Genomic DNA, 16,729 nt, shown 5'->3' with positions numbered 1-16,729 from the left:
GGAGCTTCCCTCAATTTATCTTTCATGCCACCGGTGTGGTTCTCCTTCGCTTCATCGTCTGTTTTTTTCGATTATGTCGCAATGAACTGTGAGAGAAAATATCACGCACTGCAACTTTGATATATTTATCGTAGGACTTCATCAAGCTATTGTATTGAGTATCGAAGAAGATAGAACATAGTGGTATGAAAACGCTAAATTCAACAGGTCAACACATTGAGGACAGAAACAATTAACTGAAGAGGTTGACAACTCCGGTAAGCGTATCTAATCATTATGATCAACGGATCCATAAAATTGCTTGCCTAGTTGAAATAACTTTATGCTTCTCAAACAACCATCCCTGTCGCTACCTAGTCCTTTCAGATGCCAGCCACAAGCAGTTCACAATTTCAAACTAGGTCCCTGTAACCACTAGGGGGCACTAAGCTTCAATAGAAACTACTGGCCTGAAATGTTGAGGTATAGCGGTTAGGAGAGAAACCGAGGAATACCGGTTAAGAGAGGAACCGAGGAGTACCGGTCCGGCAATGGAGCGAGAGATAAAAGGAGGAGTTTCCCATGGTTGGAGAAGTAAGCAAATAGACAGTAATGCAGGAACACAGCGGGGACCAAGTCTCTGACACACAACCAGTAGCTGCTACGGTATGAATGGATAAGGATCCATTCGTTCAACATTGAAACCCTGTTGGTCATTGTACCTCCTATTGTTCTATACAGAATGCCAGTTTACTAGGAATACTTTCAGTACAACGCATTTCCAGCACCTAGTACGGTGCTAGAGCTAATAGGATACACTATTTTGAGCAGCGAGTTTAACAATCGTAGAGCGTACACTATTCATAGGCATATGTAATCCAATAGTGAACTACGGTACCATTACCGTCGTACTGGTAATAGACAGTTCAAATCTACGACAAGTATTATCTCGGAGCACGCTTAAAATTAAAGCACAAAATCCAATCGATATCTGGTAGATGCCGGAAGTAATTCATAAGCATAGCCGAACCAACTATAGCCTATATACTGGCAAATTTTTTTGAGCTTGTCACTCTCCTGCATCGCCGTAATCATCGTAGCTGCAAGGAAATGGAAAGGTGACAGTGCAAGGCGGAGGCTTAATTTTCCCAGGGCCGGGGCTTGGAAACCAACCCTCCCCCTTTTCGACCCTTGCATCTCAAAGCCGCCGGATATTCGTGGAAAGAGCCCATATACATTTCCAAACAGCAATAACTCAGGGTAGACGCTAGGAAAAGCGCTCGTTGCTAATATAACTCCGAGTCCTCATGTCTAGTTCGACGGATGAGATACCGTTCCCTAGCCCGCGAAACCCGACTAGCACACGGACGAGGGTAAGCGGGCGGTCACGGGCGCTGACCCAGTCGAGCCGCCTTAGTGATAACGAAAGCACCAAGTCATCGCGATACCTCCACATAGCACGACCGCTGCCTGTGTGGGTCGTGGACCCTAAGGATCGCAGCGGATCGAGGGCACCCGAGTCTGTGTATTCGCGGGACCACTTCTCGGCGTACGGCATCCAAGAGGAAGGGTCGCGGCCGAGCTCGCCTGTGACCGACAAGAGTCGTTGGAACTCGTTCAAGGTAGCTACTGCCAGGCCCGAGCTGAGAGCGACGGAAGGATATATTGATGAGAAAGCCCTGTCACAGCAAGGAGACTACGACTCGGAATGGCTTGGGGACCGCCGTAGCGGTGAAATGGCAAGCTGCTCCTCTTCGAGGCGGGGGCTGTTTGGTCGTGGCAGGCACGGTACTTCTGGAGAGGAACCGTCCTCCCTGTCAACAGCGCGATACTTCGTTTCCGAAGAGTCGCGGAAAGTGTGGCAACCGCGGCTGACATTTATTCTACTAAACAACCCTTACGTGCCGCTAACTCTGCGGGCGATTATATTTATTCTCTCAATTGCTGCTCTGGGGCTCGCCTGCTCTATTTTCGTCCACTCGCTGCACGCATTTCCTACCCCCATCACGCAGCAGCCGTCAACCATCATGGCTCTCGTCGTGCAGTCGACTGCGCTCATATACCTCGTCTATATCACATACGACGAGTACTCGGGCAAGCCCCTTGGACTGCGGGAGCCCAAGGCCAAGATGCGGCTCATCATGCTTGACATGCTTTTTATCATTTTCTCCTCTGCTAACTTATCGCTAACGTTTAATACCCTCTACGATGTCACCTGGACCTGTCATGTCAATCGGCATGACTCCTTGATGCCTGACGTAGAGTACAACTACGCAATTTGCTCCCGGCAGCGCGGGCTCGCGGCTTTCCTTTTCATGGTCCTCGTCATGTGGGTCGCTACGTTTACAATTTCTATATTCCGGCTCGTTGAACGAGTCTCGCAATGATCTCCCTACTCTCCTTGCCGCCCCTTTTGCCCCCTGCTAATCTTTTCTGCATATATTTATTTACTAAGTATACTCTTGTGTACTGTAAGAAGACTGTACTACAGTGTACTGTATCTGTATTTTATCTGATCCAATATGCACGGCTTGCATATGTACTTAAGGGTTGGCATTATGCATTTTTCTTTTCTGAAACGACAGCCTTTATGCTGATTTGTGTGCGCGCGAGCAAAAATCTTATCTCGACTTGTATTCACTCTAGCGTTTATTCTGCAGAAATTAAGACATGTAGCTACGGAATTCTTACCTTCGCGCGAAGGTCCGCTGCCATGTATGATTAGTTGATTTTGTCTATATTACTACAGATCGATCGATCAGTTAGACTGTTAGCTTCTTTATCCATGCTCTTTGGCCTACTACATAGAGAATTGATGCGATGATAGGATTGATGACGACTGACTGGTCTCAATGGCCGTTCATGGCTTCTTTTGGCTCAGGTTTCAGTGGCCACTCATGGTGTTGCAAGTGAGGGACGTCTTCTCTATAAATGAATTGTCAAGATAGTTGCACTCTAGTAATGTTCCCTTAGAATAATGACGAAGCGTCAGGCGAGAGTTTATCATGCGCCTAATGAAGTACCAGAATCCGAAGAGCCTCCCCAGAAAGTGCTGAAAAGTGACCATGAGAAGGGTCACTTTTCAAACTCCAATCGCCAAAAAAGATCCGAGGCCTGGAAAAAAAACGAGAAGCACTTGCAGGATTGCCTTGATGAGATTGAAGAAATTCAACGCACTAAAGGGAAAGCCAATATCTCTGCAACTGCAAGGAAGTATCACATACCCGAATCCACGATTCGAGCTCGCCTTGCTCGACCTCTTCAAAAAGACCGGATGAAGGATCAAGAACGGCAAATGTATTTGCCTCTCGCAGCAGAAATAGCACTTAAGCATTCAATCTACGTGTTGCCTGATCTGTTAGGCCATTCTGTCGATTTGAATACGGTATTGGCTCTTGCTTCCGAGCTCCGAAAAGTCCACGCAGCGCAAAATGGATTGGCATATCGGCCAGCAAATCGAAAATGGTTTCAAAGGTTTGTTATAAGGCAGAATATTCCTATCGGCAAGGCAATTTGCTTCCACCAGAAAAACTGAAAGTACCAAGAGCTGTTGTTCACGAATGGATCAACTCAGTTAACGAAGAGTTAAAAGATGTTCCCGACGAAAGCATTGCGGTATGGACGAGACTGGCTTCTACCTGGGTGTTAAGAAAAAGGTACAAGGAACCTTGGGTTTGAGAATGCCAGCAGCCAAGAAGGGCGAGAATCTCACTGTTGTCGAGACTATTTTGGCTTCAGGTGTTAAGGTCCCGCCTTTTATTATCTTCCGTGGCACTAGCAGTGGTTTTGTACAGGCAAGGAAAGAGTTTTATCATAGGCAAACGGAATACCCCGAGACTTGGGCATTTGAGGCTACAGCAAAAGGAAATATCAATCATGAGCATTTTTAAAATGGTTAAAGCACTTCGACGTGCATACCAAGGAAATAACGACTAAAAACGGTAAACCGCTACGTTATAATGGACAGTTACGCTTCACATTTCAGCGACGATTCCAAAAAGTATGCTGATGAAAATGACATTGTTCTTATCTCTCTTCCAAAATATACCACTGATCGCCTTCAGCTTCTTGATGTCGGATATTTTGGCCCACTGAAAAAGAAGTATAACGCCCGGTTGATAACCAATGCGTTCAATGATCATCTCGAATCCAAACTTGCGTGGCTTATGGCATTCCGAGATGCCAAGGAAGAAATGGAGCCAAGTACAGTCAAAAAAGCATTTCAAACCGTCGGAATTGAAGCAAGTAAGAAACAAATCGAAAAGATCGTCAAAACATATATCGACATATCCATTAACGAAGACCTGACTGATGCGGAAAAGACGGCCAGTAACCTGGAGTATCTGAGAAAAGGCCAATTGTTCCATGGGACCCTGATAGTTTGTCTTTGTTGTACGAAAAGTATCCCCAAAGCATGATGCTTAAAGATGAAAAAAAGCTTTGGACAGTGACAAATCCTGAAGACTTGTTTGGCATCGAAGATGAGCTCAGGAAAAAGGTTCAAGAAGTATTCGACAAATATACTCTTGTTGCTGATGAGTTTGATATAACCAACACTTTCTGCTCCACTGATTTTTTCTCGCTAACCGCCACCACTACTTCAACGAGTGACTGTGCAGATCGTCTTTGCTCCTCATTTGAAGACGGTTTGACAAGCTCTATTGCACATGATGTTTGCCCTCCCGCCGTATGCGGCGAAAGTACAGCCCTGAGTACTACAGTATCACTTACGATACTCAATTATTAACACACCTTCATACTCCGCCGAAGAAAAATAAGAATCAGAAAGTACTGAATTCAGTCAGAAAAATAGTTCTGAACGATTCAAGGATTGAAAGAGAACGACTCTTCGAAAAGTTGCTTGGCCCTTGGAGATTACGATTCTCACTGAACTGGCACTGTATGTCCCACGTAATGTTTGTGCCACCGTCGCACTAGTTGCGGTTCAAAACTGCTGCTCTGCATATGAATGTTGTAGTGATTCAGCTGGAAATGCATCGAATTGAGGATTGACGGTTTGAGTGTTGGCTTCATTTCCTCAAAGGCCATTTCAAGTTTACCTTATGCACTATGACGGTACATACAGTTTACCCGCAAAAATACATCTCCCGACATATTATCAAAATAGTGCTTTATATTGGACACACAAGCTTCGTAATTGCATTAAGAATTCGAGGATTACAGGTACCGGTAATTGAATCGCTCAGGGGTAGAATCCGATTTGGGTGTAGAGGGTAAGGTACTTCGTGTAGTTAAGTTAGGTCATCGGAGATCCGACGGATGGAAAAAAAATCAAAGATTTCTAATCGCCTCAAGCTATTTGAAATTTGTTATCTCTGAAGGTGGTGAATATCGAGATGGCGCCTCAATTTAAGCCGAATCGAGGGAAAGTAAGTTATTCAAAGGGTTAGCGGAAAGAGCAAGACTAACAATGGTGATTTTTCAGGCGCGGAATGTGGTAGATCATGACCACGATCACGCTGAACAGCCGCAGGACAGCTTCAACGAGCTGCTGCAGCCCGAATTTAAAGGCAAGAAGCTGACCGATCCGATTAATACAGCTGAGGACAAATGGAACCTGCTTCCAGCGTTTCTCAAGGTCAAGGGCCTGGTGAAGCAGCATTTGGATTCGTTCAACTTCTTCGTCGAGACGGACATCAAGAAGATTATCAAGGCTAACGAGCTTATTCTGTCCGATGTAGACCCTGAATTCTATCTCAAGTACATGGACGTCCGGGTAGGCATGCCCCAGCGAAGAGAGATGGGAGCCGGGAACATGCTTATCACGCCACACGAATGCCGGCTGAGAGACTTGTCCTACTCTGCGCCCATCTTCGTTGATGTGGAATACACTAGAGGCAAGAAAATTCTGCGAAAGCGAGGTCTCGAGATTGGCCGAATGCCAGTTATGCTCAGAAGTTCGCGGTGTGTTCTCAAGGACAAGGACGAGCAACAGATGGCCAAGATGAACGAGTGCCCACTGGATCCCGGTGGGTACTTCATTGTCAACGGTACCGAGAAGGTCATTCTTGTGCAGGAGCAGCTGAGTAAGAACCGGATCATCGTCGAATCGGACGATAAAAAGGGTATTGTACAGGCATCCGTTACGTCGTCGACGCACGAACGAAAGTCAAAGACCTATGTGTTGACGAAGAATGGCCGAATCTATCTCAAGCATAACTCTGTTAGCGAAGAAGTGCCGATTGTGCTTGTTCTCAAGGCAGCTGGCCTTGTGACAGATCACGAAATTGTCGAGCTCGTGTGCGGGTCCAACCCTAAGTACCAGGATATCTTTGCTGTCAACTTTGAAGAGTACAATAAACTCGGACTGTACACGCAGCAGCAGGCGCTGGAGTATCTTGGCAGCAAGGTCAAGACCATGCGGCGACTTAACACTCCGAAGTTGAGCCACATGCAGGAAGGTCTCGAAGCTCTGGCCACTACGATCGTCGCGCACATCTCGGTGGATAACCTTGATTTCAGAGAAAAGGCACTCTATCTGGCGATCATGACCCGGCGAGTAGTTGAGACTCTGGACAACCCCAAGATGGTTGATGATCGTGACTACGTGGGTAACAAGCGTCTGGAGTTGGCCGGCCAGCTTTTGTCGTTGTTGTTCGAGGATCTCTTCAAGAAGTTCAATAGCGATCTCAAGGCTGGTATAGACAAGGTGCTCAAAAAACCGAACCGAACTAACGAGTTTGATGCCCTCTTCAACATCAGCATGAACACAACTACTATTACCAGTGGCATGAACCGAGCTATTTCGACTGGTAACTGGTCGCTGAAACGATTCAAGATGGAGCGTGCCGGTGTTACCCACGTTCTGTCACGACTCTCGTACATTAGTGCACTGGGTATGATGACTCGAATCTCGTCACAGTTTGAAAAGTCGCGAAAGGTGTCTGGTCCTCGAGCTCTTCAGCCCTCGCAATTTGGAATGCTATGTACTGCCGATACCCCGGAAGGTGAGGCTTGCGGTCTGGTAAAGAACCTTGCATTGATGACGCATATCACCACTGATGATGAAGAGGACCCAATTCGACGGACCTGTCTCATGTTGGGTGCCGAAGATATCTCTATTGTCGGCGGCCACGAATTGCATGCTCCAGGTAATTACGGCGTCTATCTTAATGGTACCCTCATGGGCGTTACGCGGTTCCCGGCCAAGTTCGTAAGAAGCTTCCGACAGCTGCGACGAACGGGCAAGATTAGTGAGTTCATCAGCGTTTACTGCAACCACCATCATAGTGCCGTCCATATTGCCACTGATGGTGGACGAATCTGTCGGCCATTGATCATCGTCGAAAACAGCGAATCCAAAGTCAAGGAGGAGCACATCCGGGGCCTACTGGCTGGTCAGCTGGTGTTCGACGATTTCCTGCGCATGGGCCTAGTCGAATACCTCGACTGTAACGAAGAAAACGACAGTTTAATTGCATTATATGAAAAAGACATCAGCGCTGACACGACGCACTTGGAGATTGAGGTGTTCACAGTACTTGGTGCTGTCGCTGGTTTGATCCCGTATCCTCACCACAACCAGTCGCCACGAAACACTTATCAGTGCGCTATGGGTAAACAAGCCATTGGGGCTATTGCGTACAACCAGCTGAATCGAATCGATACGCTGTTGTACCTCATGGTTTATCCACAGCAGCCAATGGTCAAGTCACGAACGATTGAGCTGATTAATTACGATAACCTGCCGGCAGGACAGAACGCTGTGGTTGCCGTCATGAGTTACTCTGGTTACGATATTGAAGATGCCCTTGTTCTTAACAAGTCATCAATTGACCGAGGCTTTGGGCGATGCCAGGTGATGAAGAAAAACACGACCATTCTCAAAAAGTACCCCAATTCTACCAGTGACAGACTTAACGGTGTCTCGAAAGAGAGGGTACCTGACGGAGAGGGCGGTTTCATAGAAAAGCCAATCTTCCAGCATGAGGCTCTTGGAGTCGACGGTCTTGCTGAAGTGGGCGAGAAGGTGGAGACTGGGCAGGTGTATGTCAACAAGGCTGTCCCCCTAAACGCCGGAGACGAGAACGTGCTGACCTCCAGCACTAATGAGGGCGAATTCAGAGAAACCCCAGTGTCCTACAAGGCGCCGGAGCCAAGCATTATCGACAAGGTCATGCTGTCGACTCATGAGAGCGAGACACCGCTTATTAAGGTGCTGCTGCGACAAACGCGACGACCTGAGCTGGGTGATAAGTTCTCCTCGCGTCACGGACAGAAAGGTGTGTGCGGTATTATCGTTCAGCAGGAGGACATGCCGTTCAACGACGACGGTATTTCTCCGGATATTATTATGAATCCTCACGGTTTCCCCTCGCGTATGACTGTCGGTAAGATGATTGAGCTTATTTCCGGCAAGGCTGGTGTTTTGGACGGGTCTCTACAGTACGGTACCTGCTTTGGCGGTTCCAAGCTTGCTGATATGTCCAAGATTCTAGTGGAGAAAGGGTTCAGTTACTCTGGTAAGGACATGCTCTATTCGGGTATCACTGGTGAGTGCCTTCAGGCGTACATTTTCTTTGGTCCGATTTACTATCAGAAGCTGAAGCATATGGTTATGGACAAGATGCATGCGCGACCGCGAGGTCCACGAGCGGTGTTGACTCGACAGCCGACCGAGGGCCGATCGCGGGATGGTGGTCTTCGATTGGGTGAGATGGAGCGAGATTGTGTTATTGCATACGGTGCCTCGCAGCTGCTGCTTGAGCGACTCATGATCTCATCTGATGCGTTTGATATTGATGTGTGCCAGAAGTGCGGTCTCATGGGCTACAATGGCTGGTGCACTGCCTGCAAGACTACGGAGCAGGTGGTCAAAATGACCATTCCATATGCTGCTAAGCTGCTGTTCCAGGAGCTTATGGCGATGAATATTGCTCCGCGACTCAAGCTTGGTGATGTATTTGAGTAATTAATCAAGTCGAACAATTAATCAAGCTTGGTGATATATTCGATTGATCTAGCATATTAACATGGTTTCACTATGAAATTCGACGACTAGAAATTTATGGTTCCCAAGTATGTCGACAAATCTATCGATACAAGTCGTGTTTAGTATGTAGTAGAATCTAGAGCGCAAGCCGACCGGCCGGCCTTCGATAAATATGGCTGAAATAACTGCATGAGTGGAATACTTCAACATACATTACTTATATCGCCAGCTGGTTATACCCCTGATTGAATATATACTAGAACATTGACCCTGTACCCGTATGATGCTATATTTATTGGTGCCAATGACTTCTGAGCACCAAAGAGTGTACCAGCTACCCCTACGCGCGGCGGTAGCGTGTGGTGAAATAAGATCTGCATTAAGCCGTGCATCGATTTCTGTGGGAGGTATAATTAGCATGATATGCCATTAGGGGCAGGTTACACCGCAAGGCAGTGCCACTCCCCATAACTGATACTTGAGGGACGAACAGTTCGTCCCCCTTTTCTATTCAGATTAGTGGCTTTCAACTTTTGCACGTATTAAGAAATGCCTGATTATAGTAGAGTAAGTGCTTGTCTTCTGTTTTTTTCGGGTGTTGATATGGTTGAGAAACTAACTAGCGTAGGTTCCTTCAGAGGCAAGGCCCGATGCATCAAGGGATGCCGAAGAGCAGGATCATCTAGTGGACGCCTTTGGCACCGATTCCGAGGACGGTAGCGACCTCGAGGACTGGGAGGACGACCGGGGTATCCAGGGAAGTCGGCAAGGTATTCATAATCCGTTTACAAGAACCGGTACCAGATACGCTCCAATCGAAGTCGCCTCTTCAAATGACGTGCTTTTCGACGCGGAAGCTCCAGCAGCCTCTACAGCAGCATCTGGCTCCTCCTCTCCCCCCTCGTCTTCTACGACTAACGTTGCCGAAACTAACCGCGCAGGAGCGGGTGCGCCGCCCAACGGGGCAAACTTTTCATCAACTTTCCAGCAGCAGCAGCACAGGTTCAGGCCGTTTAGGTCGCTGTTTTCATGGAACCGAGGCCGCCAGGGCTCGGCGGTGGGTAATAATAACAACAATGACGGCGTGTTTGCGAATATTACGGCGAAGCCGGACTCCGAGAAGCCAGAGGATGGCAATGAAGATGAGCCTCCTTCTTACGACGAAGCGGCAGCAGACGCGACGCCACCCTACTGGGAGACGACAATTCTCGCACCAGGGTACAGCGATGAGCTGTTTATTGAGGGTCTGCCGGTAGGCACTCCTATCAACTTCATTTGGAACATGATTGTCTCCTCGGCATTCCAGTTTGTAGGATTCTTCCTCACTTATCTGCTCCACACTTCACATGCGGCCAAGCAAGGTTCGCGGGCCGGTCTGGGATTCACGCTCATCCAGTGCGGCTACTACCTGACTCCTGAAACCGAGGGCGATTCTACGCCGGCCCATACTCCTGCTCCGCCTAGCGAGTTCAAACCAAACAATCCAAATGACTACGATATTTCGCCAGTAGGAGCGGTTTCAGGGACGTTTTCGCAGGGACACGCGTCGGCGACGCCGGACGCTATCCCTCAGTCAAACGACATGGATACGGCTAGCTGGATTTCCACGGGTCTCATTGTGGTTGGCACAATTATCATTCTCAAGAGTGTATTTGACTATATCCAGGCCCGACGTATGGAAGCTGCTATCCTTTCATCTAACAATGCCACCCAGGAAGAGACTCCCCAGACTGCAGAGGAGATGGTCTAACCCACAACCAGGAAATGATTTCTGGAGTATGGTTTTGTTTCTTTTTTTTTGCATTTTTCGATGTGTGTATTTATTCTATAGATCCCCCAGGTTTTTCGGAGGTTTTAATTCAGAATCATCATAACCTTCTCATACACGGTGAAGACGATACCGCCGCTGAACACAAGTCGCCCCAATCGTGGCGTGGCGCCCTTCCAGAACGTGAGTATACCTTCGTCTTTGAACACCCTGACGAAGCAATTCAGAGTGCCGGTATACAGCTTCTTCGACTCAAGGCTCTGCATTCGCGTCTTGACCGTGTCCAGGGGCATGGTCGTGTACACAGTGATAACGCCGGCAATGGCACCAATGCCAAATGTCTCCGCCGAGGAGAGCGGCAGCGTGGGATCCTCCTTGTAAGACTGCACAAATGTCTTCATAGCGTTGTAGGTTCCCAGCCGCACACCCTGGTTGGCCGCCTGCCGCATGGTGACGGGCACAACGCCCTTGTAGATACCAGCGAAGCCCTTCTCTTGAAAGAGTCGCACCGGGCCCTTGACGATACCCTGGTATTTCGGGTTGGCCGATCGCTTGTCATCGATCATGGCGGTTTTGATGGTCTCGAACGGCGTGACGGCACACACAGACTCAAGCACACCAGCGCCGAGACCGGCAATAGCTCCTCGAGTCCGCGACAGGTGACCGTCTTCGTCTGTCAGGGCGAGCTTGATCGAATCAAACCCGAGGAATCGCACAGCAGCCTTGGCCGTATTGCCCACGACGAATGCGCCGCACCCTGTGTAGAGGGCCCCAACACCCTGAGCCTTAGCCGTGTTGGTAATGAGTTTGAGCGGGTTTCTCGACATTGTAGAGCCCTTGTCGAGCAACTGGAGCCGCGTCTTTGCGAACTCAAACGGGTACTAAAGGTCTCCATTAGCCGTGGTACTTCACTGAAGACGGGATACATACTGTGATCATGCCTTCGATGGCACCGGCGGTACCACCGGCCACGAAGGACTTCCACTTCTCAGGCTACCATGGTTAGCTTGTTCGGACCGTCAAGAAGCTCCATACCTTCTTCGCTTCTATATTCGACATGTTAGCTATACAGGATTTATTTGAGTCATGCCCGATATTTCACCGGATCTATGGCTGATCGGCGAAATTTCAAAAACTTAACCACATAACTTAATATATAGACTTTACAGAGATTGATATCGCGATCTATGAGATCTTTCCGCATGTCATCGAACTCTTGTGGATAGATATTCCTGGACCTCATAAATATTAAATACCAAGCGTTGTCTATTAAAGTACTGTAGCTAGGTAAATATATTATGGCGTCCCTGATAATTGATTGGATGTCCTTCGGAGAGTGCCGTGTCAGCTTTTCCGCGCGTGTTTAACAGCTATACAGTAATGAAGGTCATTGTTATGCGTAGAACGTTGGTGTCCGCTAAACCTTATTAGAAACGGTATTCCGTCGCTCGTCCTCCTCGCTACCCACGCTAAAGTTGTCGTCGTCCACAGGTCGCAGTTCATACTCTTCAGCTTCCGCAGTAGTGTGCTGCGATGCAGGAACGCGATAATAATCTGGAGTCTTTCGGAATCGGCCCATCATACTCTCCCAGAATAACCGTCGCTTGGTTCGGCCAAGAAGAAGATACACAATCACTGCAAGAATACCCAGGAACACTAATGATCCCCATAGACGATGCGATCTTTTCTCAAGCATATCGTCCAGGTCGGGCAGGTACCCGGAGCTCACAGTCTGGCTGTACCCCCACTTGTTGCTAGCATAAATACCGGTATGATACTTCGATTTCCTAGTTTTGGCAGCGTCGCTAGAAGCATAGAGAACAGCTCTGCCCAGTGTCCAGGTGAACTCGACTCCATCGATCTTTTCTGCCGTCTGCAGTGGCTGGAGAAATTTGCTGATGTCGTTGGAACTGCCCGCTGGCGACGATTCGTTAGGGAATTGGAAACCCTCATCAATGACTCCGAGCACCCAGGTGGATTTGAAGCAGAGGTTTTCTAGGGCGTAATCGTCAAGATCTGGGAATTCGCCAGCCTTGTCATTATTAATTGAGTCCCAGTCTCTTGAACAATAAGACTTCACGGCTGCTGAAAGTTCGCCATAGTCCATTCTTCCGCCGAGCTGGAAGCCCTTGGACGTAGAATCGTAATATTCACTGACACCAACGAAATGGTTGATGTCAAAGTCAAAATCAGGCAAAGATTCCATCAGGCCGGACGCATGAGGCCGTAGTTTGGCCAGACACATATCAAAGTCGCCTGTTCCCACGAGCTTTTTCTTCCCCTTGTCATCTTTACCCTTTCCTCCGTCCTCTCCATCCTTTCCATTCGTGCCATCCTCTCCACCCTTCCCATTCTTACCATCCACTCCATCCTTCTCTTTCTTACTATCATCGCCATTGTCATCGTCGTCTGCATCATCTGCATCATTGTCGTCGTCGTCATCATCACTATCACTACCATCATCATCATCGTCGTCGTCATCTCTCTTATTCTGCCAATCAAGCGTCAGACCTCTTGGAAGGCAAGGATCCTTAATCTCGCCATCCTTCTCTTCCAATCCCTTGATGTACGCGCTACGAATCTCATTGACACCTAGCCCGAGGAAAGTCTTTGCAAACAGGTCATACTGAGCCTTCTTGTCATCCAATGCAACTTTTACCAAATCCTGTTCATGCTCAGCACTCTCCGTCTTGTTCGGAACAAATGCAATCTGCATCGAGGCGCCTCCCATCTCAAGAAACCCGTAGGTAGAATGGCCCTTGCCATGATCATGCTCTTCCGGCTTCTCAATTGACCCCGTGAGATAGTTTAGGGCAACCCATCCGAAAATACCTTCCGTCTGCCCATCAATTATACTGACATGATCGGCACACTTCTTGACATAAAACGGACTCTTTTTCTTCAAGTACTGGCACGTTTCTTTGAGAATATCATCCGCATCCTTCTGTTCTAGAAGCCTCATGCCTGCCGTCGCATGGAGGAATACAGGAGTGGTTTTCTGGTACTTCTTCGGAACAATATCCTCGGCATATTTTACCAGCTCTTTAATATGCTGTTTGCCTACTTCCTCTGCGTTCCCAGCAAATGTGGATATCCCTGGCTTGATTTTCTTCGACCACTTGTCGCTCGTCACTTTGGGGAACTTGTCGCCGTCCACCGTGTAGTGGTACACATAAACTCGCGAACCGGAGGATCCGGCGTCAATTACAACAACGTATTTGTACGGCAGGTCGCCGTCCTTCAACGGGCCCACCTTGTCCTTGGCCATTGCCTCGAATTCGTGAAAGCCTTGAAAGCCTTTCGCGCAAACTTGGTCTCTCCGTGCCTGGAACGATTTAAAGGCCAGTCTGGTCGGAGCTCCGCTCCAAGTCCTGGCCCCCCTTCCTCCCCCCTCCCTCCCCCAATAGTGAGTACAGGTAATGCAATGCGGCTGGCCCTTAAAGGGCCCGGGTCTTGTCGGCTTGCGCAAGCTGAGCTGAAAAATCTCGAGACTTCAGGTTTGAAGAGATCAGATCCTCGGTAGCAGCTCAGTTCAGATCAACGGCCTAGTTGTGGCCTCTTTATCCAGAATTACATTGTTAAATTTATCGAGAGACTAGTGGCTCCTTATTGGTGGGTAAAAAGCCCACAGAGAGTTTCGTGATGGCCTCCCATCCAGACTATTACAGCTCAGATCTCACTACCCCTGCCTCTGGGGATCAGAGCGACCGAGGCTCCAATGGTGCAATTGGCACTGGTTCGGTTGACTCAAACAAAGTTGGTCAATTAGAATCGGATTCAGCTGCAGATTTCGGCCGGATCTGTTCAAAATGGGACTTTGGATCTTTATCTCAGGCTGTAGAGACCATTGTGACAGACCGTGAAATTGAACAAGAAGAGACAGATTTGAGTGAGACTTTTGGAAGTGCATGCAAGAAGGATTCTGCGAGTGGACAGGTCAATATCAGTCTCTCTAATTTAGCAGAATTGTGTCCAAAGATATATTCGGAATGTCATTCGGAAGTCACACTGGAGGGGTTTAAAGACGGGGTCCGGAGCTTTGTTCAGTGGTGTGCCGGCAATAATTTCTCGACGGTGGTTACACCTAAGAAGGTGCTAGCATACACTTGTAAACAGTGTGTCCACTTCCCCAGCGATAGGAACAGGATCATTAGCATATTGATGCAGCTGTGCCGCTGGCAGTACCGAAATCAACTATCGCCATACGAGCCAATTAGCGAAGCTGACCTAGCAGACCTGGTTCAGAAGATAATTACGCGACCTAAGTCGGCTCGGAAGACTATGAAACTTAACCAATCACAAGTGACTTCGGTATTACCGCTTGGCGCCGATACCGATATTGTATTTCCTGGATCCAATGAGGGCATTGCGGTGGAAAGATGCACCCCCATAACCACAGCTGCAATGGTAGAATCGCTGCTGAACCACTCTAGGAGCGAGCTGGTTCTAAGTGGCCGTTTAGAACTGTTACTGGACTTCGCAACCTTAATACCGCTAGGCACTCAAGGCAAGCTGTTGATGGCAGATATTTCACTAGTCGAGGACATAACATCAAGTGATCCGACTCCTGTGCATAAGCTCTGTTTGAACTACCATGCCGACGGAGCTTCGTATATCGCACGGCATGTTGATCCACGACTATGCGCGGTTGGTGCAATCACTATGTATTTGTATGAGAGATTCGACTGCAAAGGTGACCTACCAAATTTCTCGAGTAATGAATGGATGTCAGCTCCACTGTTTAAAGGGATGACTACTGGGCTAAGAGAATTTTTAGTGGCACAAGAGCCACGAAAACAGAAAATGCCTAATCAGCCTCAGCTGGATTTGAAGCTTGGGCAGCTGTTGGACTACACTGCATCAGAGAGCATCCCAAACCTTGCCGTCAGGTATTTATCTGGTTTCGAGGGCCAGCAATGTCGTCCGGGAATGTACGTTATACCGAGAGCTGTTGAGGCGCCCCCTAAAGCCCTTATGACTAGAGTCTTCCCCTTTATTGAAAGCCTCGAGAAGACTGCTACTAAGCAGGCTGGAGATTTCCTTAAGCTGTTAAAATTTCTTCGAGTTGTTCTGCTCCAGGATACTGCCGTGTTCAGGTCTCGTTACCCTCATTTACCCATTTTCAAACAGCCAATATTCTGTTCGCCGGAATATGAGCTGTATTCTTCCACCGTGCTAAAGAATCATGCTAGAGCGCATCCATCGTTTATCCCTCAAGAAGTGGTACAAAACATTCCTGGAATGTTCCACGCTATTAAGTCGCTCGAAAATCAAGTGGCTGTATTGATCTCGCAGATAAATCGAATTGATGCCGAGAGGAAACGCGAGATTCAAGTTCTGCAGCAGGAATTCGTACGACAAAACGAAAGATACTTTAGACTCTCTAATGACCTGAATGTGCTCAAATCAGGTACGACTCTTGCAGCTACGCTACAGGGCGCTTCCGAAGATGTATTGCAATCTCCCCCATCTCTACCAAGTCAGCCAAATGCTACTCGATCAGATAATAGCAACAGTGGACTATTTCGGTCCCACCCTCGATTTACCCTAGCAAAGTCTGGGGCAACTCCATTCCCTCAGTTCCGGCTCCCTGTGTTAGATCCATGGGCCGATTACGACTTTACACGGTACGAAATGGAGCGTAATACGACCACAGTAAACGATCTGTGGGAAGAGTGGAACCATGGCATAGGCGGGAAACCTTCTGTAAAGTATATGGACAGACGATTTGGAGCGAGATGGCGTAAGGATTGTACCAAGTACTACCTACGACACAAGACGATTGTCGAAGAAGTGCTGAAGACTGTCTCAGCTCTGAAGATACCTGAAGAGGAGGCGGTCAACAAAGTCGAGAACTATCGCATAATACACGGGCGATTTGGCGACGGCGCCCTTACGCTTAATCAACTACAGAAGCATATTATCGACGCCCGAAAGGCAGGCCGGCTACTTTACGAGACAGTACCCTCGGTTCATATGCCCCTGGTGAAAAATGAACAGTCTTAAAATGTACATATTTATTCTTATGC

General features: G+C 48.1%; 6 protein-coding genes across 6 annotated transcripts, besides 2 other annotated features; 4 read left to right on the top strand and 2 right to left on the bottom strand.

The window, feature by feature from the left end:
• Window positions 1-1,286: 1,286 nt before the first annotated feature.
• On the top strand, window positions 1,287-2,366 carry SRF1 (phospholipase D regulator; the record flags this gene model as incomplete). The annotated part of the gene is made up of 1 exon (XM_076685563.1): window positions 1,287-2,366. One exon carries the CDS (start codon window positions 1,287-1,289, stop codon window positions 2,364-2,366), a length of 1,080 nt encoding a protein of 359 aa, XP_076540187.1.
• A 590-nt stretch (window positions 2,367-2,956) lies between these two features.
• Window positions 2,957-4,726: a mobile genetic element (DDE superfamily endonuclease).
• Window positions 2,957-4,726, top strand: an mRNA.
• Window positions 4,727-5,336: 610 nt separating this feature from the next.
• Window positions 5,337-8,911, top strand: RET1 (DNA-directed RNA polymerase III core subunit RET1; the record flags this gene model as incomplete). The annotated part of the gene is made up of 2 exons (XM_076685562.1): window positions 5,337-5,369; window positions 5,426-8,911. The coding sequence occupies 2 exons, from the start codon at window positions 5,337-5,339 to the stop codon at window positions 8,909-8,911; spliced, it is 3,519 nt and encodes a 1,172-aa protein (XP_076540186.1).
• Window positions 8,912-9,481: 570 nt separating this feature from the next.
• On the top strand, window positions 9,482-10,682 carry BSD2 (Bsd2p; the record flags this gene model as incomplete). Its single annotated transcript, XM_076685561.1, has 2 exons — window positions 9,482-9,499; window positions 9,561-10,682. 2 exons carry the CDS (start codon window positions 9,482-9,484, stop codon window positions 10,680-10,682), a joined length of 1,140 nt encoding a protein of 379 aa, XP_076540185.1.
• Window positions 10,683-10,786: 104 nt separating this feature from the next.
• CTP1 (Ctp1p) lies at window positions 10,787-11,759 on the bottom strand (the record flags this gene model as incomplete). The annotated part of the gene is made up of 3 exons (XM_076685560.1): window positions 10,787-11,581; window positions 11,631-11,693; window positions 11,736-11,759. The coding sequence occupies 3 exons, from the start codon at window positions 11,757-11,759 to the stop codon at window positions 10,787-10,789; spliced, it is 882 nt and encodes a 293-aa protein (XP_076540184.1).
• A 358-nt stretch (window positions 11,760-12,117) lies between these two features.
• Window positions 12,118-13,968, bottom strand: YND1 (golgi apyrase; the record flags this gene model as incomplete). The annotated part of the gene is made up of 1 exon (XM_076685559.1): window positions 12,118-13,968. The coding sequence occupies one exon, from the start codon at window positions 13,966-13,968 to the stop codon at window positions 12,118-12,120; it is 1,851 nt and encodes a 616-aa protein (XP_076540183.1).
• Window positions 13,969-14,342: 374 nt separating this feature from the next.
• Window positions 14,343-16,706, top strand: TRVA0_026S00892 (uncharacterized protein; the record flags this gene model as incomplete). Its single annotated transcript, XM_076685558.1, has 1 exon — window positions 14,343-16,706. The coding sequence occupies one exon, from the start codon at window positions 14,343-14,345 to the stop codon at window positions 16,704-16,706; it is 2,364 nt and encodes a 787-aa protein (XP_076540182.1).
• Window positions 16,707-16,729: the final 23 nt, after the last annotated feature.

This window comes from Trichomonascus vanleenenianus (genome assembly GCF_965637985.1).
Source record: "Trichomonascus vanleenenianus strain CLIB 3782 genome assembly, contig: TRVA0_026S, whole genome shotgun sequence".
NCBI classification, from domain to species: Eukaryota; Fungi; Ascomycota; class Dipodascomycetes; order Dipodascales; family Trichomonascaceae; genus Blastobotrys; species Blastobotrys vanleenenianus.
This window is presented reverse-complemented; position numbering and strand designations above follow the sequence as displayed.